Source organism: Vanellus vanellus, assembly GCF_965231255.1.
Source record: "Vanellus vanellus genome assembly, chromosome: 15".
Taxonomy (NCBI): domain Eukaryota; kingdom Metazoa; phylum Chordata; class Aves; order Charadriiformes; family Charadriidae; genus Vanellus; species Vanellus vanellus.
The window spans coordinates 7,395,590-7,423,580 of record NC_138920.1 but is presented as its reverse complement, the minus strand read 5'-3'; the positions used below and the strand labels follow the sequence as shown (position 1 = coordinate 7,423,580).

General features: G+C 55.9%; 1 protein-coding gene and 1 long non-coding RNA gene across 3 annotated transcripts; one reads left to right on the top strand and one right to left on the bottom strand.

Moving 5' to 3' along the window:
• Positions 1–450: 450 nt before the first annotated feature.
• Positions 451–21,658, top strand: RBPJL (recombination signal binding protein for immunoglobulin kappa J region like; the record flags this gene model as incomplete). Its single annotated transcript, XM_082491216.1, has 12 exons — positions 451–478; positions 8,034–8,109; positions 15,457–15,582; positions 17,231–17,301; positions 17,554–17,669; positions 18,530–18,704; positions 19,091–19,228; positions 19,791–19,900; positions 20,002–20,142; positions 20,489–20,644; positions 20,868–20,971; positions 21,385–21,658. The coding sequence occupies 12 exons, from the start codon at positions 451–453 to the stop codon at positions 21,656–21,658; spliced, it is 1,515 nt and encodes a 504-aa protein (XP_082347342.1).
• A 2,374-nt stretch (positions 21,659–24,032) lies between these two features.
• On the bottom strand, positions 24,033–27,366 carry LOC309678161. Of its 2 annotated transcripts, XR_014269732.1 has the most exons (4): positions 27,172–27,366; positions 26,048–26,109; positions 24,416–24,572; positions 24,033–24,285 (listed from the first exon to the last, which is right to left on the bottom strand). It is a non-coding gene; the product is annotated as an uncharacterized lncRNA (long non-coding RNA). The 2 variants fall into 2 exon arrangements; XR_014269731.1 differs by having other exon boundaries at positions 24,033–24,572.
• Between the last annotated feature and the right edge of the window lie 625 nt (positions 27,367–27,991).

Below are 27,991 nucleotides of genomic sequence, written 5' to 3'. Positions count from 1 at the left end.
GCGGGGGTTCCCCCCACCCCAAGGGCTCCCATGCCCTCCCCCCTGCAAGCTCCCTGCCACCACCCAGGGGTGGGAGGGAGACGGGTGGGAAGCGACCGGCTGGCAGGCAGGTGCTGCGAGGAAAGGCAAACACGGCGCCGGCCGCAACGCCGGGGACCTTGAGATAACGCTGAGCTATAAAGGAAAAAAGGTCCAGGCAGGGAGAGTGCTGCTGGCCAGACTGGCTCAGCCGAACCCGGTGGCGGCTGAGCTGAGAGGGACATTTGGACCATCTCCCGAACTTTGTGAGCAACGCAAGGGGAAAACCAGCCATTGCTTGTCCCTGCTGAAGGGGATGGTCTGCACATGGCACAAAGAGGGTGACCAAGGGACGAGCCACACAAGGACAGAAGGGACAGCAATGACCCCAGCCTCTTCTCGGCTCCTCTTGTGATCTCGGACAAGGAGGACATGGAGATGAACCCCCAGAGGCAAACAGGTAAGCAGCACACCTTCCCGGGGCTCCTCTGCCTGCAGCGCTGCCCCCCAAGTTGCTTGCATCCCTCCCCACTCCGCCGCTCGTCCGTCTGCTCTCCCTGCCAAGTGCTGAGTCTCGGGAAAAACAGCCGCTTCGGGTTTCAGCGTGGCCTCCTTGGCAGCCCTCTCCTGGCTACAGGTTAACAGAAATGCTCTGAATATTCCCCTTCTGGTTCACCCGCGCAGGTCGGACCTGGGTGCATCCTCCCCTGGGCAAGCCCAAAGGACAGGACAGGGCAGGGAGCTGGGAGAGGGATGCAGCAGCTCTGCGCCCTCCTCGCTGCTACGGAGGTGGGGGCTTTATATATTCAATTGTAGAGGGGATGAAGCAGACAGAGAAAGAAGGGGTGGAAGGCTGAGGACACACAGTGCATTCACAGCCCAGGAAAAGCCCCGACCATAGTATCACGAGGAGGAAAGCAGATTGTGGGCCACGGCTATGGAGTCATGAACCAGGTCTCATGTACAACCACATGCAAGATTTCATACATCTGGGCACATCAGCCTTCAGCTGAGATTTCCATTTACGACAAAACACGCGACTCCAGCCACCTGCCCGGGCTTGGCAGAGCTTTGGCACGTTGTGGGAGCAGCAGCTCTGCCCTCGCTCCAGACCCCACGAGAAGCCTGGACAAGGATTACCACGCGTTGCAAGGAGCCGGGAACAGCCGGGGGCCTCTGACCGAGCACGCTGTTACCCAACAGGAGCAAAGCCACGCTGCTGTCCCACGCAGCGTGCCCATGTGCCGGAGAAGGCATGCACAGCATGCCTGGGAATGCACGGCAGGGGTGCACGATACTGATGCCGTATGTACTACCAGCTCATAGCATGTATTTCTGTGCCGGAAGCCTTTGCTGATGGTAAAGCAGCACTAGATGTGATGTTCCTGAGGTTCACCCATCTCGCCTGCCTCTCCACGTAGCCCGTTTTGTTCTGCAGGGCTTTTCTTTGTGGACACCCAATCAGGCTGTTTTGACAGGCCATAATTCAACTCCCACGAGTGTTATTTGATGGAAGTGTCAAAAATGCCCCGAAACAGGCTCAGGAGCCTGGACACAAACTCCTTGTGCTTAGGACACCTGAGTCCTGCCAGGACAACAGCAGAAAGACAGCAAGAGCTGGCCTCAGGATGGAGGATAGGGGGGACAAATTTGCATCTGTCTTTGGTGGGACAGCAAGTCGTCCTTCGGGTCCGTTCCCAAGAGAAAGACCACCCAAAAGTGCACGTAAGACCAAGAGAAGATGACAGAAGTGTGTCTTACCCCAGGCATGGGTGACAAGGAAGCAACCAGAACTGCCTGGAGAGATACAGACAACTTATATCAACCTGGAGGCACCTCCTGACGTCAGATTTTGCTGTGGAGACCCTGACAAACCGCTGGCACATTGTCCATTTATTTGCAAGAGCCTCAAGGCGTGTGAACGGACGTGGCCCAGGACAGCTGTGGAGCTGGATCCTCCCTCTCCTGGAGGGTTGCCCAAAGGTTGGTTTCTCCCAACATGAGCCACAATCTCTAGGCACCCCCTGCCTGCAGGTGCACAGCTCTCAGCGGTGCCTCTGCTGCCCCAGGAGCACTGAATCCACCCTCAGAACCATTTTACAGACAGTGATGACCTTGTACTCAATCACAGTTCCATCGTGTCAATGCTCATCCTCCACAGCAGCTGGACGATGAGTTGCAACTGCCCCGAGAGAGGACAGCAATGCAGTTTTTAGAGCAAGAAAGCATCAGGGAGCATAAGCACAATCGAAACCAGGAAAATAGCATGAAAATGTTTTTTTCTCTCTTTTCAAGGACTGCTGTGTCCTTGGTTCTTCCCAAACACACGTGTGGGAGAACAAGAGCAGACTCTTTCCAGGACATCGCAGTACTCTCCAGTTACAACGCTATGGCAGCTTTACTGGGCCAAGTGCCACCTGGAAGGACTCGTTGTGTGAAAAACAAGGCTGCGTTTCTCTAACAGCCCATCACGGCTCCAAACCCAACAGGATCAAATCGGCAGGAGTGCTGTAACAGGAAAACCTTCCTGGATGTGAAAGGGGCTTCTCTTTCTCTCACCTTGCTCCCCCAAAAAGCCAACTCCCCGTTTTATGAGGCCCACCCCTGCACTCACTCAGATTGGCATCTTCACAGGGAGGGCACGAAGAAGATGGGTTTCTTGTCCAGGTCCATTTGCCCGCTGAGGACAGATGTCTTCGTTTCACAGCTCATCATACAAGTCCCAACAGGGGCTTATACTCTGAGATGACATTTGAAGGCCCCTCGGGAGGGAAACGCTGGGTGTAGTAATGCACAGAGCATCCCCTTTTAGGCGTTCTCCACAACAGCACATGGGGTCTTTCTCTGCCACCAATCTACTCCTAAAAGACCTCCCAGTGCTCTGCAACTCAGGTAGGAGGACAGCCTCTTGCCCAGCCAGCCTCTGCGCTGAAACACGCCGTACCTGGGCTGCTGCGGCAAAAGCTGGCAAGAATAAATGCCACACTCGCAAATTAAACATGGCCTTTTGAAGCGCGCGTTAAAGATCTAGCCAAGAGGAAAACACGGTCAGCCAATTCCCCGTGTTCAACTAATCATGTCAAGAGATGGCTCCTGTTTCAGGACTGCTGGTGGCATTTCTCTGTTCCACTCTGTGCCACTCAAGACCTGAGGCTGCGCATGTCCCCTGGGCTGCGTGACAGGCAAACTCAGCCCTGCTCCTAACTGGGATTTTAAGCAAAACTGGAGTGATCTTAGAATACTTTTAGATTTTGATGAAAAGTGATCAACAAGGGAAAGACCCACCTTACTGACTCTCTTTAAAAAGCAAACGCTCTTGTGCAAACAGGCCCCCGGAGGACAGCTGAACTGGGCCAAGAGACTTCCAGCTTTAGAGGGAAGGAGGTCTGGGCCATCCAGAAGCTGAGGCAGCAATCCATTGCCCAAGTTCTTCTTCGGGAGGAAGGTGTTAGAGAGCATTTTTTTTCCCCAGAAACATGCATCTTCAACCACAAAGGAAAGAGAAATGGCCCAGAGCAGCTCCTGGGCTGGTGCAGAGTTTGTCAGCTGAGCTCCTGATGCAGCAGAGCCGGTATCTCTAAGCAACGAGATTGCTAGTTACTAGCAGGACGTCTGTCTCCTGAATCTGCTGGGACCAATATCCCCGACTGACCTCCAGCAACCTTACACAGCACAGACAACCACAGAGAGCGCCTGCTATTTCAGCCCCGCAATCATAGATTCATTGCCTGACCTCCTTCTCTAAATCTTTATATCATATTTCTCACTCTGGAGATGTGACTCAACGTGTTGGCATAAGGAAACACGCCAGGAGAATATTCTTGTGCCTCTCCCCTTTTATCCTACCCATCCTGCTATGTGTTTAATTGAAATAGCAGAAAGTGAGGAGAGTTTGGCGCCTGCAGAAAAGCACACAGAGACTTTTCGGCCCTCCTCAAGACAGAAAAGCAAGCTGGTAGAATTCTTTGTCTAGAAACTTTTCACAGGGACAACCCCAAAGGTAGCACTGGAAACCGTTCCCACCTAACTTCACAGCTGCCACGTCCCTCTGAAACCACAACAGCAGGAGAAGTGCTGTTCCAGGACCAGGATGCCATCAGCCCATAGGAGACACACCAGAGAAGACCTTCTACCAGTGTGGCAGCAGCCTGTGGCCTCGCTTCTGCCCACACTGAAGAGCAGGTGCCTTGGGGACCCTTGTGCCTCAGCATCATCTTGTCACTGTCAGCAAACACAGACATTGTGTGGAAACCTCCTGCAAGACCTCCCCAGGGCCTCGAAGCAGCATTGGACCACTTGACCTCAACCTCACCCCTATGTGGGATGAGTCCTTTCTGGTCAACCTGTGAGCAAACAGTTGAAATCATCTAATTCTGTTGCATTTACCAAGTTCTTTGCAAAGGTGCCTACGAAGTCTTTGCTTCCAGGAGAGATCAGGGAACAGTCTGAGGTTGCTTCACTGAGGCTTTCAGGCCTTATGAGGCTCTCCAAGAAGAGTCCTACATCATGGCATGAAGAACCAGAGACCAGGAGAGTCAAAGACTGTGGGAAGCCTGTGGCAGAGCCGGGACCCGGGCTGGCTCTCCCACCTGCATCCCGAGGTGAGGGCACCGACCCAGCCAGGGGGAAACAAGAGCACTTCAGACAGACGAGGGAACACCCAGAGGTGCTTTATGGAGCCTGGGTGCGGGGCAGCTGCTCTCAGCCTACCATCTGCCTCAACAACTTGACACGAGAGGTTCAGCAGATGACAAGGAGGGCGAAATGGAGGAGCGGCAGCGAGATTGCTGCCTGGCATTTGAGAGAAGACTGAAACCTTTTGTGCCACTCTCATCCTGGCTGGTACTGTTCAAGCCAAAGCAAGATGCTGTGAAAAGAGAAAAAGAATGAGGGGGATGTCTAACGTGACACTTTGGGGAAGCCGTCCAAGTCCAGCTGCAAGCGTAGGAGCTGTGAATACCCAAAGGTAGGGTTTTCCCCTGTGTTTCAGCTTGTGGACCCTGTTAATTTTCCTGCCAAGACACAGACTCTTGTGTAGTGGGTTACCTCTGCTGTCAACAGATCTGCTCCTACTGATTCCTGCCATAGACCTGGGACTCCTACGGGTCCGCAGACTACAACTCAAGACCCCCGAACTTAGATGCTGGCAAACAACCAGCGAAGCAACATGACACAGCCCAGAGACGGGAAGGCTGAAGTCTGGAGAGAAAGCAACTTACTGCCATCTCTCTGCAAGGGACCGCAGCTGATCCCTATAGACGTCCCTGATGGGCACCAGAGGGACCAGGTTAGTGATGGATTCACGTGCGCAACCAAGGGCTTGCAAGGTGAGAGATCAGGAGTTCGCAGACAAAGAGACACGGACAAAGGCAGAAAGTTGCTAGGGAAGAAGGATCCAACCTAAAAAAACACCAGAAAGGACAAGCTGCCTGAGCACCAGAAAAGCTTCTGACGCAGGATCAGGCAACGGCAGCCTGGGGACATCCTAGCAGAAATGCTGCCATAGCTGTGCACCAGCCTCTGGAGTCTCAGAGAGACTCTGAGCACTCAGCTGTACCCCCCCCACACACTTCAACAGAGCTGCATTTAAACCCTTTACACTTAGCCAGGACGAGAGAGGGGACGAAATCCTTCTAAGTGCTAAAAATGTTACTCGACACCTAAAAGCACATCCATGCTGCAAGTACCTACAGAGGGGGGATTCTCGCCGGCCCACAGCAGGTAACAGAAAGCCCAAAGCCGGGGTCCCCTGCCCCAGCGGCTCAATGCAGCCCTTGTGGCAGCCGCGTGAGCTCCCTCCAGCCAACGCAGCCCAAGCATCAATTTGCTGCTGTTTGGGCCCAAAGTGGAGAAAACACAGTTACGGAGAGGCACGGCTGGAGGAGACACGTGTGACATCTGGCACAAGAGGGACTGACTGTTTCGGGGGGAGCAGCTGCTTTTTTTATAAGTTTCTTTATAAGCACCACTCAATTTTTATTTTTTTTTCCTGTGTTTTTTCTAGGTGCCATGAATTCACTCATGGTGGGGTTTGTCTGTAATTCTCATGTGCGTGTAGATACAAACACCAATTCTCTCCCGCTCCACGTTCCAGCCCTATTCATTGAGCATTTGTAAATGGCATTTTATGAGCGCTGAGTTTTTAACAAGGCCGGCACACTGCTCGGGAAGCAAACAAAGGGGCCCCTATTGGAAACTTTAAAGATGTTTAAACAAAGGCTTCTCTTGAAAACCTTTAACCCCTAATGCCAACCTCAAGGGAAATGCTATGTTATGAGCAATCGGAGCACAAATATCTTCTGTGACCGCAGATTGCCTACAACGGGCTGCCTTGTTGGCTCCGTCTTTTCTCTTTGCTACCGTGGCCAAGAAGGGCAGCTCCTGAGCCCATCTTGTACTAATCACATCAAATTTCTTTAATTCTTCAAGAAAAAAGCAAGCTACAACTTCCACAAAAGTCAACAACAGCCTTCTCCAGTTGGATGCAGCAATACCCTGCCTGCTTTGACGGAAAGTGTCATTTTACTACAAACACTAAGAGCTCTTGCGTGCTTTCCAGATGGGAATTTGTATTTCAGATGAGGCCAAATTTATCCATATCCTGGTGGCAAATATCAGGGCTGAGATCCGAGAGCAGATTTCCCCCTACACACACTTTTTGCCGATATCAAATGCCAATCTAATGAATCCCTGCAGAGATCACAAGAATCTGCTTGTGAAATGCAGTTTCTACTTGCTATTGAGAACCTGCACACTCACTGCCTGTGATTAATTGCTTCTGTTCTTGGAAGAAAAAAAAAAAAAAAAAAATCTTTCCTATCAAGAGACGCTACAGAGGCTCCCACAGGGAGGACTTCATAGTAACTTTATAAACTGGGCTTGACTGAAGCAAAAATCCTATGGGTCTAGGCAGAAGAGGTAAAGTTGTATGCCTCGTCTCAGAGTCACGGCTCTGAACAGGTTCCTCTCTTGGAGTCCTCTTACCCCCACCCCGTCCCACTGCACACACGTGGTGGCTTCCTTCGAAGCGGGACAGCCCCGTTTCCATGCCGGCCTCCTCACCGACACTGGTTCCCGCTCTGCAGCCCTGCCTGCCGGGTAGATTTGGCAGCTCTCGGCAGGGCAGCAAAGGTTGTCCTCGTGGGACGAGGGGAAAAACCCCAGCAGAGCACATACCTCCACATCATGTATCTGCTCAGCTGTGCTTATCTCTGACAGCTACGTGTTAGCACAAATAACGATGAGTGCAGAATAATCTGATTTTCCAAACAAGTTTTCCCACATAATTGCTTGGAACAGCAGTGCCCAAAGCTAATTTTTCCTTGTGAAAGGGTTGGAATCATAAGCCAAAGGTGGGTGATTGCTTGTGCAAACATATTTACGGGTATGCACAGACCCAATCTTCCAGTCGTGCAGAAACAGTGCATAACAAACTCAGGGCACACTTTTAAGCTTATCTTTTAGCAGGATCTCAATCTCCTATTGCTCGGTACGCCTTGCCCAGGTGTACCAGACCTTATTATTCTCTGCTAAAAGAGATCCTCGGTTGTATAAGCAGGAACCTGCCCGACAGCTAGGCAAAAGGTGAGCGGCGCAGGCAGGCTGCGAACTGCGCCATCCCGACAGCGGAGCGGAGCGTACATCCTCCGCACGGGCGCCGAGTGACACAGCGGGGTACCACGTCCTTGTACTGTCCCCCCCCAAAACATACCCCCAGCCCAGCGCGCTCCGGAGGGCAACTGCTGGCACCGTTGCAGGGGGATAAGAGCTTCCAGCCTGGGGAGGGGGGGTCGGGAGGGCTCCAGCCCTCAGCTTTGGGGGGGAAAAACGCACGTCAAAGGCTCTGCTGTCTCCCCGCACCCCGCTTTGCTCTCCGCCCCCCGTGCGCAGGTTCGCTGCTCCCCTCTCTGCCAGCCCCGCTCCGAGGAGCCCCCCCCACCCCCGGGGCCGCCAACCCCCGAGGGGCCGGGGCCGGGCTCACCCTCACCCCCCTCCTCTCCCTTCCCTTCCCGCAGGGGCGGCGGCGCCCGCGGAGCCCCTCACTCACCCGTGCCGGCCGCGGAGCCGCTCCCCGCCGCGCTGCTGGGGCAGGTACGGCGGTGCGCGGAGCTGCGCGGGGGTGGGGCGGGGTCGGTTCGGTGCGCGGAGCTGCGCGCGGCGGTGCGGTTCGGTGCGCGGCGGCGGCAGCGCTGGGAGGCGGCGGGGCCCCGCGCAGCATTTAACGGGGCGGGGGGAGGGCGGGCCCGGCCCCGGGGCAGCGGTGGGGATGGGGATGGGGGGGTTCCAGCCGGCTGCCCCGGTGTGGGGGGGGGTACCCGGGGGCTCCCAGCCGCCCCCGCCCCGCGCGTCGCGTCCGTGCAGGTGCCCACGGGCGAGCGGGACCTGCGCGCAGGTGGAAACGGCGATTGCCGGAGGGGTGCGGCGGCACCGGCACCGAGCTGTGCACAGCCCTTGCCGGCGAGGCACTTAGGGGCCAGGGAGAGGCCTCCTTTTTATCTTTTTCTTTTTTTAACCTTTTTTTTCTATATATTTTTTTCTTTTTCCTTCTTCTTTTCCTCTTTTCTTTTTACTTTTATTTCTTCTTTTCTTTTTCTTCTTTTCTTTTTCTTCTTTTCTTTTTCTTCTTTACTTTTTCTTCTTTACTTTTTCTTCTTTTCTTTCTTTCTCCTTTCTTTCTTCTTTTTTCTTTTTCTTTTTCTTTTTCTTTTTCTTTTTCTTTTTCTTTTTCTTTTTCTTTTTCTTTTTCTTTTTCTTTTTCTTTTTCTTTTTCTTTTTCTTTTTCCTTCTTTCCTTCTTCCTTCTTTCCTTCTTCCTTCTTTCCTTCTTCCTTCTTTCCTTCTTCCTTCTTTCCTTCTTCCTTCTTTCCTTCTTCCTTCTTTCCTTCTTCCTTCTTTCCTTTTTCTTTCTTTCCTTTTTCCTTCTTTCCTTTTTCCTTCTTTCCTTTTTCCTTCTTTCCTTTTTCCTTCTTTCCTTTTTCCTTCTTTCCTTTTTCCTTCTTTCCTTTTTCCTTCTTTCCTTTTTCCTTCTTTCTTTTTCCTTCTTTCCTTTTTCCTTCTTTCCTTTTTCCTTCTTTCCTTTTTCCTTCTTTTTTTCCTTCTTTTCTTTTTCCTTCTTTTCTTCTTTTCTTTTTTCTCCCACCTCCTCCCCCGCTGTTTTATTTTTATTTATTTATTTTTCTTTCATCTTCCTCAATCCCTGGAGGTGTTTGAGGCCAGGTTGGACAGGGCTTTGAGCAACCTCGTCTAGTGGGAGGTGTCCCTTCCTGTGGCAGGGGAGTTGGAAATAGATGATCTTCAAGGTCCATCCACCCTAAACCATTCTATGATTGCCCTGCTGTGGGAGTGCACCTGGGAGCCCTATAAACTCGGAAGGTCCTGGAAAAAGGAGAGTCCAAGCTTAATGTCTACTTGAGCTACAGTGCCCTGGGAGTTTCAAAACGTCCACAGGTAGTGGCTGCAGTCGATGTAGGGAAGTGGGTTTGAACCAGGGAGCTGCAGACCAGAGCTCCAAGGGCTGTAGAGCCTCAGGTTGAGCTTCCAGCAAGAAGGTCAACTGATGTGCCCGATTGTAGCGATTGGAGATCATTAGCAGAGGCTTCTTAGACACCTTGAAATAGACCTTCCCAGCCCTCCACCTCTTCCCAGTGCTTGCATCAGTCTAATGGTGGTAGAAACCACCTTTAGTGCTTTACAGGATTGTGTTTTAGTGCTTTAACAGCACTTTCCTTCCTCTTTGCACTGACATCAACGGCTACATGAGAAAAAGAGAAAGGGCGCTGCAGTAAATCACACACATTATCTGAATTTTCTAGCAGATGAGCCAATACTGCTTTATCAAACGGGCATTTGGAGGGTGTTGGTGATGCTGGGGCAGGCACGGGGCAGCCGGGAAAGTGCCCGGGGTGACCACCCCGGCTGGCCCCCGGTCCCCCGCAGAGCTCACTGCCACAGGGTTTTTGTGCTTCCTGTTCTCCGCTGGTGTTTGCCGTTGGTGTGGTCAATAAATCCCCCAAGCCCAGAAAAGGCTGAATTTCACTTGTGTGTGCAGTGAGGAAAATATAGGATTTATAAATACCCATGCATATACAAGGGCTTGTGGGTTGGGTTGGTCTGGATTAAAGGAGGTATTGAAAAATGAGGGAAGCCAGAAACTGCAGGCTTCTCATTTCTGTGACTTCTAATGGCTTTTCCTTTTGCATAAACATTGCATTGACTCCATACCCAAGAGCACCTCAGGCATTTTCTCCCCCGCTCTGTACAAAATATAACCCAGACCTCTAAAATGGATATTTCTTATTAGGACGTTTGGTTTCCCCAAGCCCCGGAAAGAACAACTGCCCTCTGTGGCAGCAAGACCCCAGTAAGCTGCTGGGCAGCCATCTCCCGAGTGAGGCAAACGGCGGCTCCTTTGTGGGGGAAGAGCAGCAAATTAAATCTCTGCGCTTGATTTCAGTGTTACCTGCACTCGAGGACAGCGTTACCAGGAGTTATAGTTCCTGTATAAAGAGTGGATTCAAAGACCCAGTCTCTAAACAATAGCTCCTGGGATTGTATTTTGGTCTCCTGAGTTGGGTACTTTCATTCCCAGGGGACCGAAAAACTCGGATCCCTTCCTCTGCAGACTGAGCTGGTGAACGTCGGCGAACTGGAAAGCAGCAGCGCAGAAGGCAGTTTGCTTCTCCCAGTGCCTATAAAGTGCTTTTTCTGCCCCTGTGGTCGCCCAAAGGCGCACACGGGACGTCGTGGGACTTTCCCAGCCTGATCTGCCCTCGCAGAGCAGGAGGCGATGTGGGGACCAGGGTATGTCCCACCCCACGAGCGCGGCTGTCTCAGCGGGGACGCTCGACCCAGTGGCAGGGGAAGGCTGAGCTGAAAAGGCCCCTCTGTTGGGTTCCCCCCTGGTGGTGACACAGGCAGGAGCCGTGCCGGTGGCAGGGTGGTCACCCAGGGAAGGCGGGACGCCCCGAGCCGCAGTGCTCCGCAGCAGGAGGGAGTCAGCGGTGCACAGCCCTGCCCGACCCACCGGGACAGAGGAAGGAGAAAACGCGATTCCCAGCTGGAGGCAGGACAAAGCGCTGGTTGTGGCCCCCCACACTCACTGCTGGGAAGGCAAGGGCTAATTTTCAACTGCGGCGCTAAACATCAGCTCTCCTAAAATCAGCGAGGTTGACTGCAGGGTCCGACCCTACCAACGCCCCTCAGCGCCGGCTGGGTGCCCACACACAACAGCCCTTCACGAGATGGTCCAGCTGAGCATCTCCTGTGAAAAGCACACAGGGCACTCCTCCTTTCCTGCTTCGTTTCCCATGGAAGAGGGCACCGCAGCACGGCCAGGGCCTGCGAACACCCGTGGGTGCTCTGGGTGCCTCCCACCAGGGCAGAGCCACCCCAGAGGGGCACCTCAACGCCCGCTCGCACCCTCTCCTGAGGGAAAAGCCTCGGCGGCAAGCGGTGCCAGGCTGAGCTGGGAGGGGGAAAGGCTTACAAAAATCAGCATCGGAGAAAGGTGGTGGCTCCCCCCTTGCTGCCCCCCCACCCCCCACCTTCCACATAATGCCTAACTGTGTGCGAGAGCGGTGGAGTCCCAGCTGAGACCTCGGGCTCTGAAAAGGACGCTTTTAGCCTGAGCTCTAAGAGCCCGGCCCGTGCCGCGCTGCTAACATGACACTGAACTAACACTGCACTACAATCAAAGCATTTTAATAATTCAATATAATAAATGTCAGAGGGAGTGAATAATTCCCTGTAACCCTGAGGAGGCTGTAGGTGCCAGAAGGAGCCGAGCGGGTATATTGAGCTGCTTTAGCAATAGCCCTTTGACTTTCTGAAGGCAAATTTAAACCAGATGATGGATGCTGGGTGGTTGCCTCGGTGGGCAGAATGGCGAGCACTGTTCAGAAGTGCGTCACTCAAACAATTTAGCCCCCAAATTTAGAAGGCAATGGCTGCAGAGAGCAGACAAAGAAAATAAAAACAAGTTTTTCAGTAGTTGTTCCTCCAGCTAGACATCAAATCTGAAGAACTACGGTCTGTTTGCCTGCCTTTGGCACGCACGGCCCCACTTTAAGCAGTAAATAGCATGTGGATAATTATTCCAGAAGGCTCTTTAATAAGCTCCAGGCAGTAACCCACGTGCCTCTGGTATTACGTACGGATGGCAGGGAGCAGTGATACCGGCACAAGCCTGGCCCTGCCCCGAGCCGGTGCCGCGGGACGCTCTGCGGAGCAGGCGTTGCTGCTGGCCACGCTGTCAGCACATGTCTTAATCCACAGGTTTTGGCAATTTGCTCCTGAACAACTCCCTGCCGCTGCCTGGCCTCGGCGCCAGTGGGTTAATGGGAGAGGCTCCCTCCAGCAGCGCCCAGCACCTCTGCGGGGATCCCTGCTTCCCGGGCCGACCATGCGCTGTACGGACGGGTGCTGGCGAGCCCGTCAGTGCTGACGGTGACACTAACAGGGATGGAGCACCTGTCCCCCACAGCTGAGACACGAGCAAGGACCCGAAGCTACGCTCCTCATTTTGCACTGAATGCTGAAAGAGGAGACTCACCGGGGCAAAATTCACTCACCCAGCCTGGTTCTCCCCTGCTCTGCGCCCGTTGCCTTTGACAAACTGAAGGCAAAACGCTACTGAACGGAGCCAGCGAGGTTTAATACTCATTTTTCACCATGTTGTATTCGTGTAAAAGGATAGCCAAAGTCAGGCCAACGGGCAGCCCTTTCCTCAATCCGTTTCCATATTTATCCTGTTCACAGTCAGTAGTCCTGTAAAAAAAAAAGACTTTTGCAGAGAGATTCCCAAATGGTGCTTTTAGATGAAGGGAAAAATAGCAAAGGTGGATCAAAGCTGAAATCACACTGTTGCGTGGCAGCAGAGCAGTGAGACCACTGCGGATCACCATTATGGAAAAAGATTAAATAACTTTCTTACAGGATCTCTTCGGCTGTACAAAGATATAAACCAGTCGGTGGATAGTCTTGCTGGAACGCTTCACTCCAGCCTTTCTAAGTAACTCGTCCTAGAGAAGGCACTGGTGGGATACTGGTTGATAAAGCTCATCTTCAACCTGCTGGAGCAAGAGCCTCCCAGCCCCGCGATGGAGGGTCGGAGGGAACAGGTCCGGCCTTGCCCTGGGAGCTGTTGAGGGCCATCCAAGGGTCTATCTGGCAAAGGAGCTCCTTCTGCCTCACCGTGAGTGCCGGCCGTGGCTGAGCCCAGAGCCGCGTACTGGCGGCAGCACTGGGACTGCTGCAGGGAGAGGAGCTCGGTTGCAGCCCGTGCTCTGCAGTCAGGAACGGGCTTGCCGTGGCCATAAAACATTCATTTCTCAGACACAGAGCGGCAGCAAATGCTGTGGGTGCTGCTGGCACCGGCTGTAAATCTGATTTTGGCACAGCTCCGTTGATTTATGTTTGCCAGTGATGCGGCTAACACACCTAGGATAAAGAACTGAGAACAAGGAGGGCGGGAGATTATATTGCCCGAACACGGCAGTGATGGGAAAATCTGTGGAGTGCAAAGCGTCAGGTCCCTGTGGGACCACCCAGAGGAGACACTGAGTAAATATTTGCTTGTGTGGGAGATGTGTTTGTCTTCCACGCACAAACAGGAGAGCATCGGCTCCATCCACAATGTGGGAAGGCAGGGGGATATAAGGGATATAAGGGAAGGGATATAAGCTTAACACTAATTGTAATGTGGGTCCTAGAAGCCTCTTTAAAATACACGTGTTGCACCGGGAAGAGCAAAACTGGCTGATGACCTCACCGCTGCTTGGGATGGCAGTGGTTGCTGCTTCTCTCCCTGGGGGCTTGCTCTGGCCTCTGTGCCCAGCAAGAGTTCACCATCGCCTGCCTTGGGGTGCTTGGCAGGACCCCATTTACCTTTCTTCACACATCTGATCATTTATGCTCTCACTTATTTTCCATTTCTCACCCATTTAAGAGCATGAGAGCATGTTTTTAACAGGGATGCTCCATGGGGATGCTCCACTGAGTGCCTCTTGCAAGATTTTTCCTCGCAAGAGCCCCCCCATCCTCACCACTTCTCCTCCAAGAGAGCCCCCGGCGCTGCCCATAGTCCCCGTCCGCATTCTCCTGGTGGCTCAGTGGTGTGTTTGCAGCTGTGCTTGGGGCTTCCCAGCCTTCTCTGGCCATCGCTGTTCCTCTCTGTCTCTCATGCGAGGCCATTGCTGTACGGAGAGGCCATGAGTGACCCCAACAGCCTTGGGAGGGTCAAGAGCCAGAGCCTGAACCAGTTTCCATCCAGCTTTCTGTCTGCTGAGGATGCTGGATATGGTTTGGGTCTGATGCTCATCCAGGTGGGGCCAAAAACAGCCCCTGGGCATGCAGAGCTGAAACACAGAGGCATTGGCTAAGGCCCAGCAGGCATGAGCACCCCTTTGGAGCAAAGCGAGGAGCTCAGCACGTGAAGAAGTGAGCTCAGGCTTAAGTCAAGACCTTTTCATAACCAGCCAGGCTAGGTCCCCTCGGTAGGAGCCTGAGTGTGCCCAGCTGCAACGTACCGGACATTGGCAGATGTGCCAACAAGGGGCTCCTGCCCAGACAGCATCCCTTTCCTCTCCTCTGGTTTCTTCTTATCCAGCTAAAGGTACTCGGGGGGGTTTAGGGGATCTCAGTACAGCAGGAGCTGATGGTCTTCAGATGGGCAGGCTCGCCTCCACTGAAAGCAAATCATCCCTGCAAAAGGTCTCCCCAGTAGACACCCCACAACCCTCCCCTCTCATCCCCCAGTTCTGGCACACGCGTCCCAGGTGGCAGAGCAGGGCACCTCGGGCTTCGACCCCCCTCATCTCTCTCCAGCTGGTTAACGCCCGACCTACTAAGTTAGCAGAGTTAAATTCCGGGTGCACGGGAACACCTTCTAAGTTAATAGAGCAGAAACAATCAGCAAAACCACCCACTTCTTAGTTCTCGGAGAAAAATGCAGCTATTTCCACCCAGCAGCCCTTGCAGAAGCCAACGAGCAGCTCCTCCTCGCGTGACAGCTCCCCGGCTGCGCTCACGCCTCAGTAGCTTTGTTTCCCAACTCACCAAAAAGCCACACAGCACCAAGCACATCAGGTGAAATAAATTCATGATCAATTAGAGCACTGCCACCATCGCGTGGGACTGGAAGGCTTAGAAATGAGTGGTTTAGAGCTATAAACGTAGTGCCCGGTGTCTGTTCGATTGAAAACTGATGAAGTGGTTATTCAGTAATCCAAGTTTTATACTTTTCAATGCCAGCCCTGGTCTTGCAGCAGCTGAAATGTTCTCTGGGCTCCAGTGCTTTCTGATGGGAAAGCCTCTCCACCTTCCCCACCCCATCCGGCTGGACACAGAGGGAGCTCCAGGCCCCGGCGCGGCGTGGGGCTGGTGGGGCAAGGCGAGGAGCCCGGTTCTGGGGTTACAGTGCTGGAGGACCGCTCTCTTGTAGATCCAACCCATACCAAACCAACCTGCTTCGAGACGGCGTGCGGAGGTACCTGCAGCTGCCGGCAGACCAGACGGTACTGATACTGCACGCCAAAGTCGCGCAGAAGTCCTATGGCAATGAAAAAAGGTAGGAGATCTCTCCGGCTTCTCCGATAGCCACCTCCAAGCCCACCTACCTAAAGCTCAGTTTCAGCCTTGCGAGATTTCTCTGATCTTAGCTGGTCAAGCAGATGATTTGACATATCCCCTCTCCATCCATTCATGACCTCTTTGCATCCAAAACTACTGTTTAGTCTTGAACTAATGATACTAATCCCACACCTATATCCATCCCAGTTAGACATTCCCAGTCATTAGGTTCCTCCCATGACGCACTGGAGATCAGAAAGATGAAGTAAAAGGAGGAAATAAACTATTCAAGAAGAAGAAGAAGGGGAAAGTGTATTAAGTGCTCTGGAAATCGTCTTAAAATCTGAACAGCCACAGCAGGGACTGGGGCATTTCCATCAATGCCCACAGTCTCCAAAAAGCTGCTATTTTTGAAAATCCTCCCCGCACTGCAAAAACACCTTGAGGTTCTGGCTTGAATCTCCAAAATTGCTACTCCCGGGCAGTGACGTCAGACTGCGGCACTGTAATATAATTAATCCTCCATTAATCCTTGTGATATAAATAATCCTCTGTTATTACCAAGTGTGGAGTAGCTGTGAGGTGACGAGCTCTACCTCTGAGATGTAACCGCAGCCAGAGCCCAGCGACCCCAGGGGACAGCTCTCGGCTGGGATGGCTGTGCCTACAGGGTCCTCATTGCGTGCAGCCTCCTGCCAGGAGCTGCTGGTCCACAGGTAAAGGTTTTATGCCGGGACTGGGTCTCCCAGCCAGGAGGGAAGTCCCCGCGTCGCTGAGCCTTCAGGACAGCCTCCTCCTCCCCCTGCTCTGGACCCCGTGCAAGGGATGAGCGTGAAAATCAGGTACCAGGTCTGGAGAGGGAGAGAAAACCGGCACAGAGCTCCCAGGTTAAAGTTTTGAGGTGCTGATGCTGTTTTCCTTCATGGTAGGAGTCAGGGGCCCATGCTGTGGATGACTTGTTTAAATAAACCCGTACCGAGGACTTTAGGGCTCTGAAATATCCACACACCCCCACTGGTGTTTTCTCTGCTAGCGCTTTACCCAGTACCAATAGAGGATGAATTTGCACCATTCACACAAGTGCAAAGACAGTGGAAACCCAAATAAAACACAGGAAAAATAGGTTTCCAAAGCCCTGGCTATAGATTTATTTGCATTGGGCTCCAGATCTGGCTGTGAATGCAAACTTTGTTCCCGACCTGCCGAAACTGCCGCATGGCAGGCGGGCAGAGGCAGGGGGGCTGATCCCTCCTTGGCTCGGAGGGGGGGGGCAAGGTGCCCTGTCCTCCCCTCCCAGGGCTGTCCCGTGGCCAGTGGGCTCATGGCCACCAGCGGCAGCGACAGATGTGGCAGCCACCCCGGGCTGGGGCTGGAGGCTGTGGCTGGAGGCAGTCAGCGCAGGGCAGAGAGGCTGAGACAGCAGCTTCAGCAGAGCCCGGTCCCTCCGGCCAGCCCTTCCCGTGTCCCCATTTGGGGGGTCCCCAACCCCTCACTGCAGCACCACGTACCTCCCAGGGTGCAGGGTTGCTCCTGGTGCCGGAGAGCCCTGGGTGAAGGTCTCTGCTCTCAGCGCAGCCATCCCATCACCCCCGAACACTTTTTCTGGATGCTGAAGTGCAGTAAAAAAGCGTCTTCCGTCTCCGCAGGTTTTTCTGCCCCCCACCTTGCGTTTACCTGAGCGGGCCGGGATGGAAGTTAAAAGAGGAGCAGATAAAAGGTAAGTACTGGGCGCAGCCCTGGACCTCTCCTCCCTCCCTTCCCGTGCCACGGAGAGCTGCCCTCCACCGCTGCAAAGGAGAGAGCGACCGGTTTATTATGTCTCCCTCCCCCCCAAACTCCTCTTTCCCCCTTGAGGCTGAGCCCGCTGTGGTCCAGCCCCGGGGAGGGCTGGAGTCACCCACCGTGCCAGGAGGAGCGGAGCCCACGGCTGTGCGGGGGCTGCAGGGTTCTTCCTCCCCATCTCTTCCAGCCAGGGACCTGGGAGAGGCGGGTTTTCGGGTGTGCGGGTACATGGGGCTGGACAGCATGGGCAGCAGCCTGATGGAGACCCAGAAGCTCAGCTTTGAGGAGCAGCCGGACGCGAAGGTAAAGCCCGCTGCTCCCTGGGGCTGTGGGGATCCCGCTCACGCAGGGGCTTGGCATCACCCCACGCCCTGGGATGTCACGTCATCTCCTTCCTTGGGGCGTTGTGGTCCTTCCTTCCTGGCCATCGCTCCCCGCTCCTGCTCTGCCACATGCGGCAGCCCGAGCAGCTGGGCGGGCTCCCCTGCCTTGCAAAGAGCCCCGTCTTTCTTTGGCACCATCTTTTCGGGTCGGCAGCCCCATGGCAGGCCAGCTGCCAAAAATTGCACGGCTCCCTCAGCCCCGGTACCTTCTGCCCATGAGCAGCACTGCCGCTTAGTGCAAAATGAAAGCCCAGGCTTTCATTTGCAGGTAAACAGCTGAAAAAAACCAACCCGATCGATCCCAAAGTTCAAGAGCTTCAGCAGAGATCTGGCATCTTTTGATAGGGGGAAAAAAGAAATGGAAAAAAAAAAAAAAAAAGCATTATCTGGGGTCCCCGAAGAGCGCAGGGTCTGAGTCAGGCCAGAAACCTTACAAAAAGAGCCTTTGTTTACAGTGCTGCTAAGGCACGGCGTATCGGCCAGGGTGGCGGGGAAACCATAAACCCAGGGTGATTTCTCATGTTCTGTGGGATAAATCACACGTGAACATTCATTTCCATGAGGAATTCTCTGCCCCCAGTGTAAATAAAGCCTCTGCCGATCCCCAGCTCTTCATTCCACCTGTAATAACATCTCTGGTCGTTTCTCCCTTTGACTAACCCGGGGCTCTTTGAAAGGGCGCTATTATGTCCTGGCGGGGCGGTGAGGAGGGTGAGGAGGGCGAGGAAGGCTGGCGGGGCTGGGCTGGAGCTGCCCACAGCCCCTCTCTGCCCCTGGCAGGGCTTCGGCTGTGCCAAGGCGCTGTACATCTCGGATGCGGACAAGCGCAAGCATTTCCGCCTGGTCCTGAAGCTCTTCTTCAGCAACGGGCAGGAGATCGGCACTTTCCACAGCAAGCTGATCAAGGTCATCTCCAAGCCCTCACAGAAGAAGCAGTCGCTGAAGAACACGGACCGTGCGTACGGGGATGGCTCTGCGGGGAGGAAAGAGGGTGTGAGCCCAGGGTGGGATGCTCCTGAGTGCTCACAACTTGGCTCCAGAGTCCAAGACTGGACCCAAAGCCCATGGGCACCCCCAAAAGAGGATGTATCCGGACATATTGATGTCCCATTTCCAAATGGTTCACCCACCACAATGCAATGCCCCGATGCCAACGTGCTCCCCACACCGTGGGCTTCACCTGCACCTTTGAAAAGCCCATCTGGGATGGCCTTCACGCACAGAGAGAGGCAGGCGGGGGGTGCTGGCTCCTTCCAGGCTGGTTACACCAGAAACCAGGACTTGTCCTCCCTTGGCTTGACAAGACCTGGCAAGCGCTAACCCAGCCACCTCTCCCCGCAGTCTGCATCTCCTCAGGCTCCAAAGTCTCCCTCTTCAACCGCCTGCGCTCCCAGACCGTCAGCACCCGCTACCTCTCCGTCGAGGGGGGAGCCTTCGTCGCCAGCGCCAGGCAGTGGGCAGCCTTCACCCTCCACCTGGGTAAGGACCCTGGTGGGGCTGCTGACCCCGGCCGTGCCCAGGGCTGCCTGCCCCCAGCCCCAGCTCTCCTCTCCTGCAAAGCCAGTTCTTGGGGATGACAGGGATGGGAAATAGCCTGGGGATGCGGGAACCTGGCTCAGGTCTCGCCTCTGCTCGGTGTTCCTGGTGTGGCTCTGGAGCCGATGGCCATTTCCCACTGGCTTTGAGGGTTGGCATCATGCCCTGAGAGCACACAGGCTGTCACCGGGGCGGCAGGAGCTGTACCAGTCTGGAGGCTCATGAATCCAAGCAAGTAACTTGCCTGGAAGAGGCCAGAGCCCAGAGCATCCCTGCCCACGCTGCCTCTGGCGGTGTCCCTGCGAGGTACAGCATCCCAGTCCCCTCTCCTGTGCCGGGCTGCCAGGGAGCAGTGGTCTCTCCAAGCAGTGGGCACCTGCAGAGCAGAAGAAGCAGTAAGAAGGTGCCGGGAGCATGGCCAGACCTTCATGTTACAAGGCGGCCCAGGTTAACCTGCTCCCCGGCTGCTCGGGGTGGTGACTCTGCCTTTCTCCTTCCCCACAAGCCGATGAGCGCTGCACCCGGAGCGAGTTCCCCCTGCGGGAGGGGTATATCCGCTACGGCTCCGTGGTCCAGCTGGTCTGCACAGCCACCGGCATCACCCTGCCTCCCCTGGTAAGCCTCTGCCCCTGTGGGTGTCGGGCACATGGACCTGGCTGCTCTGTGCCTCTGAGGGATGGGTACCATCCCTGGGATGCTGCTGCTGCTGCCTGCAGATTATTCGGAAGGTGATGAAGCAGTATGCCATGCTCGATGTGGACGAGCCCATCTCCCAGCTCCACAAATGCGCCTTCCAGTTCCAGGGCAGCGACCGCATGTACCTGTGTCTCTCCACGGAGAAAGTGATCCAGTTCCAGGTACGGCAGCGTGAGGAGGGGGTGGCGACCCCCGGGGTGCTCCCCATCCTCTTTCCAAGGTCCTCTGTTTTACTGATGGCTGGGGAACACATCACTGGGAGGGATCCTCCAGCAAAGGGGGTTTGCTCATCAAATCCACATTAAGGTCAGAATCGCTGCAAAGCTGCCTGCCCCTAGCTTGCCTGCTTCGGTGGGGACATCGCCACCAAGGTCTTTGCAAAGGCAAAGATCCCCCTTTCCTGCGAGCGAAGCAGTCGCTTGCTGGAACCGAGACACTGGAGGCAGAAGCTGGGCATCCTGTCCCCGGTCCCCTGCGGTGTGTCTGGAGCTGTGACACTCTCCACAGGCGTCTCCCTGCCCAAAGGAAGCCAACCGGGAGCTGCTGAACGACGGTTCCTGCTGGACCATCATCGGCACCGAGACGGTGGAGTACACCTTCAGCGAGAGCCTGGCCTGCGTCCGCGAGCCCGTCAGCCCCGTGCCGCTCATCACTGCCCTGCAGGTAGGCACAGTGCCAGCTGCGGGCCACCCCCGCCTCTTCATCACCTGCCTCTGTCGTGGCTCCGGCACCTGAGCCCTTGCACCAGCGCTCAGCGTCCCCCGGTTTTGGGGTGCTGGACCTGGACCACTGCAGTGGGGACGGGACAGGCGGGCAGAGCATCCTCCGGGAGGAGTCTGGCTCATGCCAGCACGTAACACGCTGCTGTGTGCTCTGCCCGTCACAGCTCACGGGCGGCGGGGACGTGGCCATGCTGGAGGTGCAGGGGGAGTACTTCCACGCACACCTCAAGGTGTGGTTCGGAGATGTGGAAGCAGAGACCATGTACAGGTAACGCAGCTGAGGGGGCCGGGGAGCAGGCAGGGAACGGCAGATGGGTCTGGGCAGCTCTGGGAGGGACATGGCTGCCAACCGTGGGGACAGGGGGACTCGCACTGCCCGTTCTGCACGACTGAGCACGAGCATTGCAAGGAGAGGCAGGGACAAGTCTGGCTGGTGCCTCTGGCTCTGGATGCAGTCTGGGGATAGTGGTGGGTGGGCGACAACAGGGACCTCAGGGGTCTGCAAACGACCAAGCAGCCCCAGCACAGGGGAATGAGACACTGGGGAGGAGAGGAGAAACCGGCTGGAGGCATCACTCTCAGCTCCAGGCTGGAGGAGATGTGCCGGCACTTGTTGCTGGCTGCTCTTGCACAGGGCCCTCCTGCGTTAACGCATGTTTTCCTTTCCCACGCTGTGCCCAGGAGCCCCAAGTCCCTCGTGTGCGTCGTCCCCGACGTCTCCACCTTTGGAAGTGACTGGAGGTGGCTGCGATACCCCATCACGGTCCCACTCCTGCTGATCAGGGATGATGGTCTCATCTACTCCAGCTCCTTCACGTTCACCTACACCCCAGAGCAGAGCTTCATCCCAGGCCAGCAGGTCCTCTCAGATGTCCCCCAGGACTCAGACAAATTACTTGACAGCATTCACCAGGAGTTCACCAGGACCAACTTCCACCTCTTCATGCAGAGTTAGCGAGCTGGACGGGCAGAGGCTCAGCCTCGCCGCCGGCCCCGGGGAAGGGGAGCAGCCCTGAGCCCTGCCAGGGGTCCCCATCCAGGGCTCGGGGTAGCCCTGCCAACAGGTCCTCCCCACACATCGAATGCCCACCAAGTTACTGTGATTTGCTGATTTGACTTTTCTTCATGGCAGCATCTCACCCTGCTGAGATCTCACATGAGAGCATCAATAAATCAGACTTCAAGGACTCTTTACTGATTCAATTGCTTCTTTACTTACCTTCACGATTTGCCTCCCGTGCTGGCACAGAACATCACAGATCCCTTGGTATCCTCAGTCCATATATTCAAAGGCCAGGAGGGATGATGAACGAACGTGGCCTTAAGCGTTATTGATCTATACCAGGAATCCCTGCATCGCTTCTGTGCTTTTCAGTAACGAGGAGCCGATTTCCAGCAGCCAAATACTCGGTACCAGATGGTTTGGTTTTTTTTTTCCTAAGAGGCCCAAATGGGGTTATTTCAAAAGGAAATGGGAAAAAGAGAGAAAGAAAAACTTTAGTGTGAAAACCCAGCCCCTTCCTAGCTGGCGTGGCTCTGCCGAGCTCCACTGCTGTCCACACTTACACACACACTTATGCACACGCAGAAGTTGCAGTGCTGGCATCAGCAGGAAACTGCTGATCTAAAGATGCCATAAAAAGAAGCCAGGTTTCTTGGAGCCGGACCTGAGCGTTACGCAGAGTGGGTCTTACAGCTTTATTTAGTCTTCAGATCTCCGTGGCATCAAAAGACCCGTGGTGTACCTGGAAACCTGCTGGTTTGGCAGTTCCGAGCTGGGTTTTGAAACAACCCAACTGCCAAATCCACGGAGGTGTTTAATCCACCCTGACGTCGGCGGCAGCAGGCAGGGGAGGAGGGGAAGCGTGGTCCCCCGTGACCCGCAGCACCCCAGGAGCACGGGGTGACCAGCCCCACACACGGGCATCCCTGGCTCATCGCCCGGGATGTTTTGTGCCATCCAGCACGTTTTGGATGCTGGCACTGCACAGACCGACAGCCCCGGCATGCAGCCCCTCCTCGGCCTCACCGCATGCATCCCCTGCCCCACTGCGACTCAGGATGCTGAATTTGGGGCCGCAGGGGACCGGCGGCCTCCCACCACCCAGCACGGAGATGCACCGTGACGCCCGTGTCTTGGCCTCCTCCCTCTGCAGCTTGTGCACGGCGCCGGCTCCTGTGGGAGCGCAAGAGCTTGGGTGTCCCGGGTCCTAACCCAGGGCTTCCCGGGGAGCAGCACTTCCCTGAACTCCACCAGGAGATGGGGTTCCTTCTTCCCCAAAACAGGAACCTCACAGAGGGTGAAAAGCTGTTGGCAAGCACATCTGTGTGCATCTGGAGCTGCAGCTGCCAGAGGAAAAACACAGGGAGGATATTACAGTGCATGCCAACAACCAAGGGCCGGTGGAGGAAAGGGCTGGAGGACAGAGGAAGGGTGACCACGTGAAGATCCGCAGGGGTTACCAAAAGGAAGCAAATCCCTCGAGCAAGATGCGGGTCCCGGTGCGCTCATCAGGTGTTGGGAGCAGTTGGTACGAGACCTTACTGCTCCCATTCCTGGCAAATGCTCGAGCACCTGACACGGGTGCTGGGGGCAGCGGGAGCTTCCCCCATGTGACAGCCACTTGGGCCACCCCCTATGCTCCCACCTCCCCACCAAATCCACCCCGAGCCTAATGTAACTGAGGGCGAGATGCAAGAAAACCCTTTAATCAGCCTGAACAGAGGATCCCTTATATCTCCCCCAAAAGCATTTCCTCCCCAGCCTCCCCGTGAAGAGCTGGAGTGCGGTGGAGGGATGGGGCCCAGCCTTTCAGTTTCTGCCTGCATCCCACGCAGCAGTGTCTGGAGCCCACAGACTCCTCAGCCCGCTCCGCTCCCTCGGAGGCCGGGGCATAATTCACATTTATGAATGGAAAGCACCCTCGGCTATATTTAGCAGCAGCCCAGTCCCGAAGGGCAGGAGGAGCAGTGCTCGTGGACTTCAAGGGCTTGGAACAAGCCTGCCTTGTTATGTTTACGGCACAGCGCTTTGCTGGAGAGGCCAAGAAAGCACCGAGTGGCTCATTCTTGAAGCCTGATGGATTAAGCAAACAGCCGCAGTAATTCAAGCCACATGGGGAAAAGGGAGAGGTGGCGGCGGGCGGGCTGGGGGGGGCCTCGAGGGCCTCCTGCCTCCCCCCGACCAGCCCCAGGCTGCTTTTAATCTGCTTTTCACAGCAGGACCTGCAAATGGAAACAAGGAGCTTTGCAGCTCCTGGAGGAGCCACTTCCCTGCCACGGGGAACATATGCTCCACGTCGCAGCGGAGAAGCTAGTAGCATCCGCAGAGCTGTTTATTTGCATAATCACTGATTAACACAAATGTTTCGGACAGGCGCCAGCCATCCAGTTGTATGTTCTCGCTCATGAGTCGGCAGCGCCCGTCTCCGCCGGATCCTACGAGAACCCAGCACGTGTCAGAGAACCACGCGGGGACGGTCCTGCCGGCTCTGACCAGCGGGGCTGCCTGCTCAGAGCTGGGTTGCCCGGTGGAGCCCATCTGGCAGCTCTTTTCCGTGCTTTCCTGAATTGTACTTGGAGCTTTTCCCCGTCCGCGAAGCAGCCAGAAACATGGGTATAAAATGAAGCACGAAAAAACCTTCGCATCACTCCAAGAGCTGGGGGTTTAGGAGAAGCATTAAATGCCTTAGGGATGCTCAGGATAACTTACGCTGCGTGCAGCCGTGGCGTTGCGTGAGCATCCCCAGGCGATGGTGAGGCTCGAAGGCAACGGGGGTTCCCTGTTCCTGCTGGGCTGGGGTGCAGCTGGGGCTGCCCAGAGCCCCGTCACATCAAGGAACTGTTGCAGGTTCCAGAGGTGAGCGTACCTTCAAAAAACATCAAGAAGAAAATAAAATGCTGGCTTTCCCCCCGTGAAACGATACCCCAGAGGAGCACGAAGTCTGGTCTTGGTCTGTCTCCCTCTCTGCCTGGGCTGTGCGGCACCGTCGCGGCCGGTTGGAAGAAGAGTTGCTGCCATCTAGTGAGCCCAGGCACCAGCACCCTGCTTGCTGAGCACCGCCGCACTCATCACACTGCCTGCGCCCAGGCTGCCCAGAGGCTCAGGCCAGCCTGGGAGCCACGCTGGGTGCTGGGGACCACCTGAGCATCTCTGGCCATCCCCGGGGGACATATTCTGCCCAACTGAGAGGGTTTGGCTGCGTTTTTTTTAAACGGCCATTGCATTGCATTTTGCCCCAGACCACACAGCAGGTTCCCTGATGGGTTGGCTGAGTGTTTTTCGGGGAGCAGCCATGGCACATGGGGGGTGCAGGGAATGTCCCTTCCCTACTCCCCCAGCCCAAATACAGCCTGGTGGCCTGGTGACACCATTCTTGGCACTGAGGCGGCCAGCAGGCTGGCTTGCTCGTAGGGCCGTTTGCAACCACACCTGCAGAAAGATCAGAAAAACGCCGGTTAAAGGGGATTTTTGCAGCGCCCTGAGCGTGAGGGGTGGGCAAGAGAGGGGGAGCTGGCCAGGGGGCTGCAAGGAACAGGGCTGCTCTGTACCAGCGAGGTGTTTGCCTTGGCAAGGGCAGCCCAGGGCAGGTCCCTCTGCTGCGCTGCGGCTTTGTCGCCTCCCTGACAGGAGCGTGGTCAGGGCAGTGGCAGCACTGCCAGGTCCCTGCCCGTCCCCTGCGGAGGAGCACGGGGCTGGGGGTGAGCATTGCTGGGGACCCCGCGTCAGGATGAGATGCGGCAGCCAGCACTGGAGACTCGGGGCAAGCAGGGTCACCACCCCGGAGTAGGCTGTGTCCCCCAGCCCTAAGCCCTTCACCTGGGGCTGTCCCTGCCCCTGCACCCCCAGGCAGAGCCTCCGGGTGGTCCAGCGCACCCACAGCCCACGCTGCTGCTCGGTGTGAACGTCTGTATCGCCGACCCTCAAGAACGGGGGATGCTGCTCTGCCCGCCAGCCAGGGGAAAGGTGCTGAGAAAAACCCCTTTCTTGGAAACGTGGTGCCCCTGGGACTGACGCTGTGCATGAACAGGGCTCGGCCAACAAATCCCAACTAAGGGGCCAGTTACTGCCAAAAAAGCCCCCTCCCCACCAACCCCTCACACGGGTCCTAGCCCTACCCGCAGAGCCCAGTGGGGTCCCACTACCCCAAACACCCCTCCAAGGGCACCCCTGCCCCCAGCCCACCCTGCGTACGGGGCCACAGTTTTCTGGGCACTTCCCAAACCCTGTGCTGACTTCATCCTTTTTCTGACAGAGCTACGAATAACCCAGCTGGGCAGCGAGATGCAAAACTATGCCGAGGCCTAAATAAGCTGAATTGGGTCGCTGAGGAATTACAGTTACCTGCCCAAGAGACTCCAAGCGCATCGGGAACTGCCCAGGCGTGTGGTCCCACCTGCCCAACTCTAAAAAAAAACCCAAATAGCATTAAGGATTGACCGAGCCAGAGACACCCACGGCTGCCTGCGACACCAGCGATGCCACAAGCGGTTATTAGCCCCTGTCCCGAGATGGGCTGTTCAGGGACAGAGACCGCCACGCTTCTGTGCCCACAGCTCTGGGCGTTCAGCCCTGCCCATGCAGCCAAAAAGCCCGTGGAAAATTTGGTTTCCGGTGTGTGTGGTTTGGGTGGGTTTTTTTGTTGTTGTTGGTTTTTTTTTTCCTTAAAACAAGAAAAAAAAGTTGAAAACAAGCTCACGCCTGGCAAGCTCCGGACTCCCTGCAGCCCAGGGAAGGAGTGATCTCGGGGGCTGGCAGCATCCTGCCAGGATGCAGGGCTGGACCACTGCCCCAGGGCTGCAGCTGGGGCTTGGTGGCCAGATTAGGGGTGCGGGATCGGCACTGGACACGTCTCTCCATGGCCAGCCCCATGCTGCAGCGCTGCCGGGGGGTCCGGGAAGCCTGGCTTGGGGGGGGCAGGCTGGAGGGAGCTGCCACTCTGCTTTCATTCCCCTTTCCACAGAAATACACGGCCAGTTTTCTCAGGGTTCACTGGGGAAGCGAAGCGGATTTTTAAACAGCTTAAACAAACAACAAGGCTTGAAAAACACAGGCCTGATTTCCATGCACCATTGCTGTAATTAGGCATGCAAACCAGGCAGTTACGGAGCAGCCCTGAGAAAGAAACCGCTGGGTGCAGCTCCCTCCCGGTGAGCCCAGCGAGGGCTTGGCATCTGTGGAGCCACCAGCAGAGGAGCTGAACAGCACCCCTGGGTGCTCGTCTGCAGCCCCAGGGCGGTGGGGGGCTCGGTGCTACCCCGGCGTGGCGTTGCTCGGGGCACTGCAGGGAGCAGGCAGCACCGTGCAGCGCCGTGCGCGGAGCGTGCCGGCACACCGGCTGCAGAGCCGTGCTGGCTGCAAGCACCCCTGTACCCCCTGCCCTGATAAATCTGGCCTCCCGTCCTGGCTGGTTTGTGCTGGGACCGCTTGGGAACGTGGCCCCAAACTCCCCCATCAGTGCCCCTCACCTCTGCATCCGGGCTGGCCGGGACATCCCACTCCACGTGGTCTCTGCAAAGGGACTGGGGTGTCAGGACGGGCACTGGGCTCTGCCGAGCCACAGCTGGAAGGAGAAGCAGCAGCTGGAGGGCTTCGACCCCGCAGGGATGTGTCCTCACTCCCTGCAACCAGAACTGGGACCCGGCCCCGGCTGCAGCCGGGTTTCGGGGTGTGGGCTGAGCGGCAGACATGGGCTGGGGGAAAAAAAAAAAACAAAACAGCGGGAGTGAATTGCTACAGCTCTGATGTGTGAGCGCAGCTCCATCCAGCACAAAACCCTTCCCAGGGAGGGAGCTGGGCCCTGGGAACCTCCCGGGCTGCGGCAGGTCCAGGTAACACGGTGCAGGGGGGCAGCACAGGGGCTTTAGCCCTTCGCACACCCACTCCCCATAGGGATGCTCAGCATGGTCCTCACCTGCCAGACCCACATGAGGCCCCTGGAATGCTGCTTGGGGAGGGCCCATCCATCCCGAACCCACACAGAGGGGCTGCCAGGAGTGGGAACGGGAGCTGCCCCCCTGCTGAGCCCCCAACCGTCTCCGCATCTGGAGCACTGTGTCCAGTTCTGGGCTCCCCGGTTCAAGAAGGACAGGGAACTGCTGGAGAGGGTCCAGCAAAGGGCTACGAAGACGATGAAGGGATTGGAGCATCTTTCTTACAAGGAAAGGCTGAGGGACGTGGGGCTTTCTAGTCTGGAGAAAAGAAGATTGAGGGGCGATCTTATAAATACTTACAAATACTTAAAGGGAGGGTGCCGGGGGGATGGGAACAGTCTTTTTCCAGTGGTCC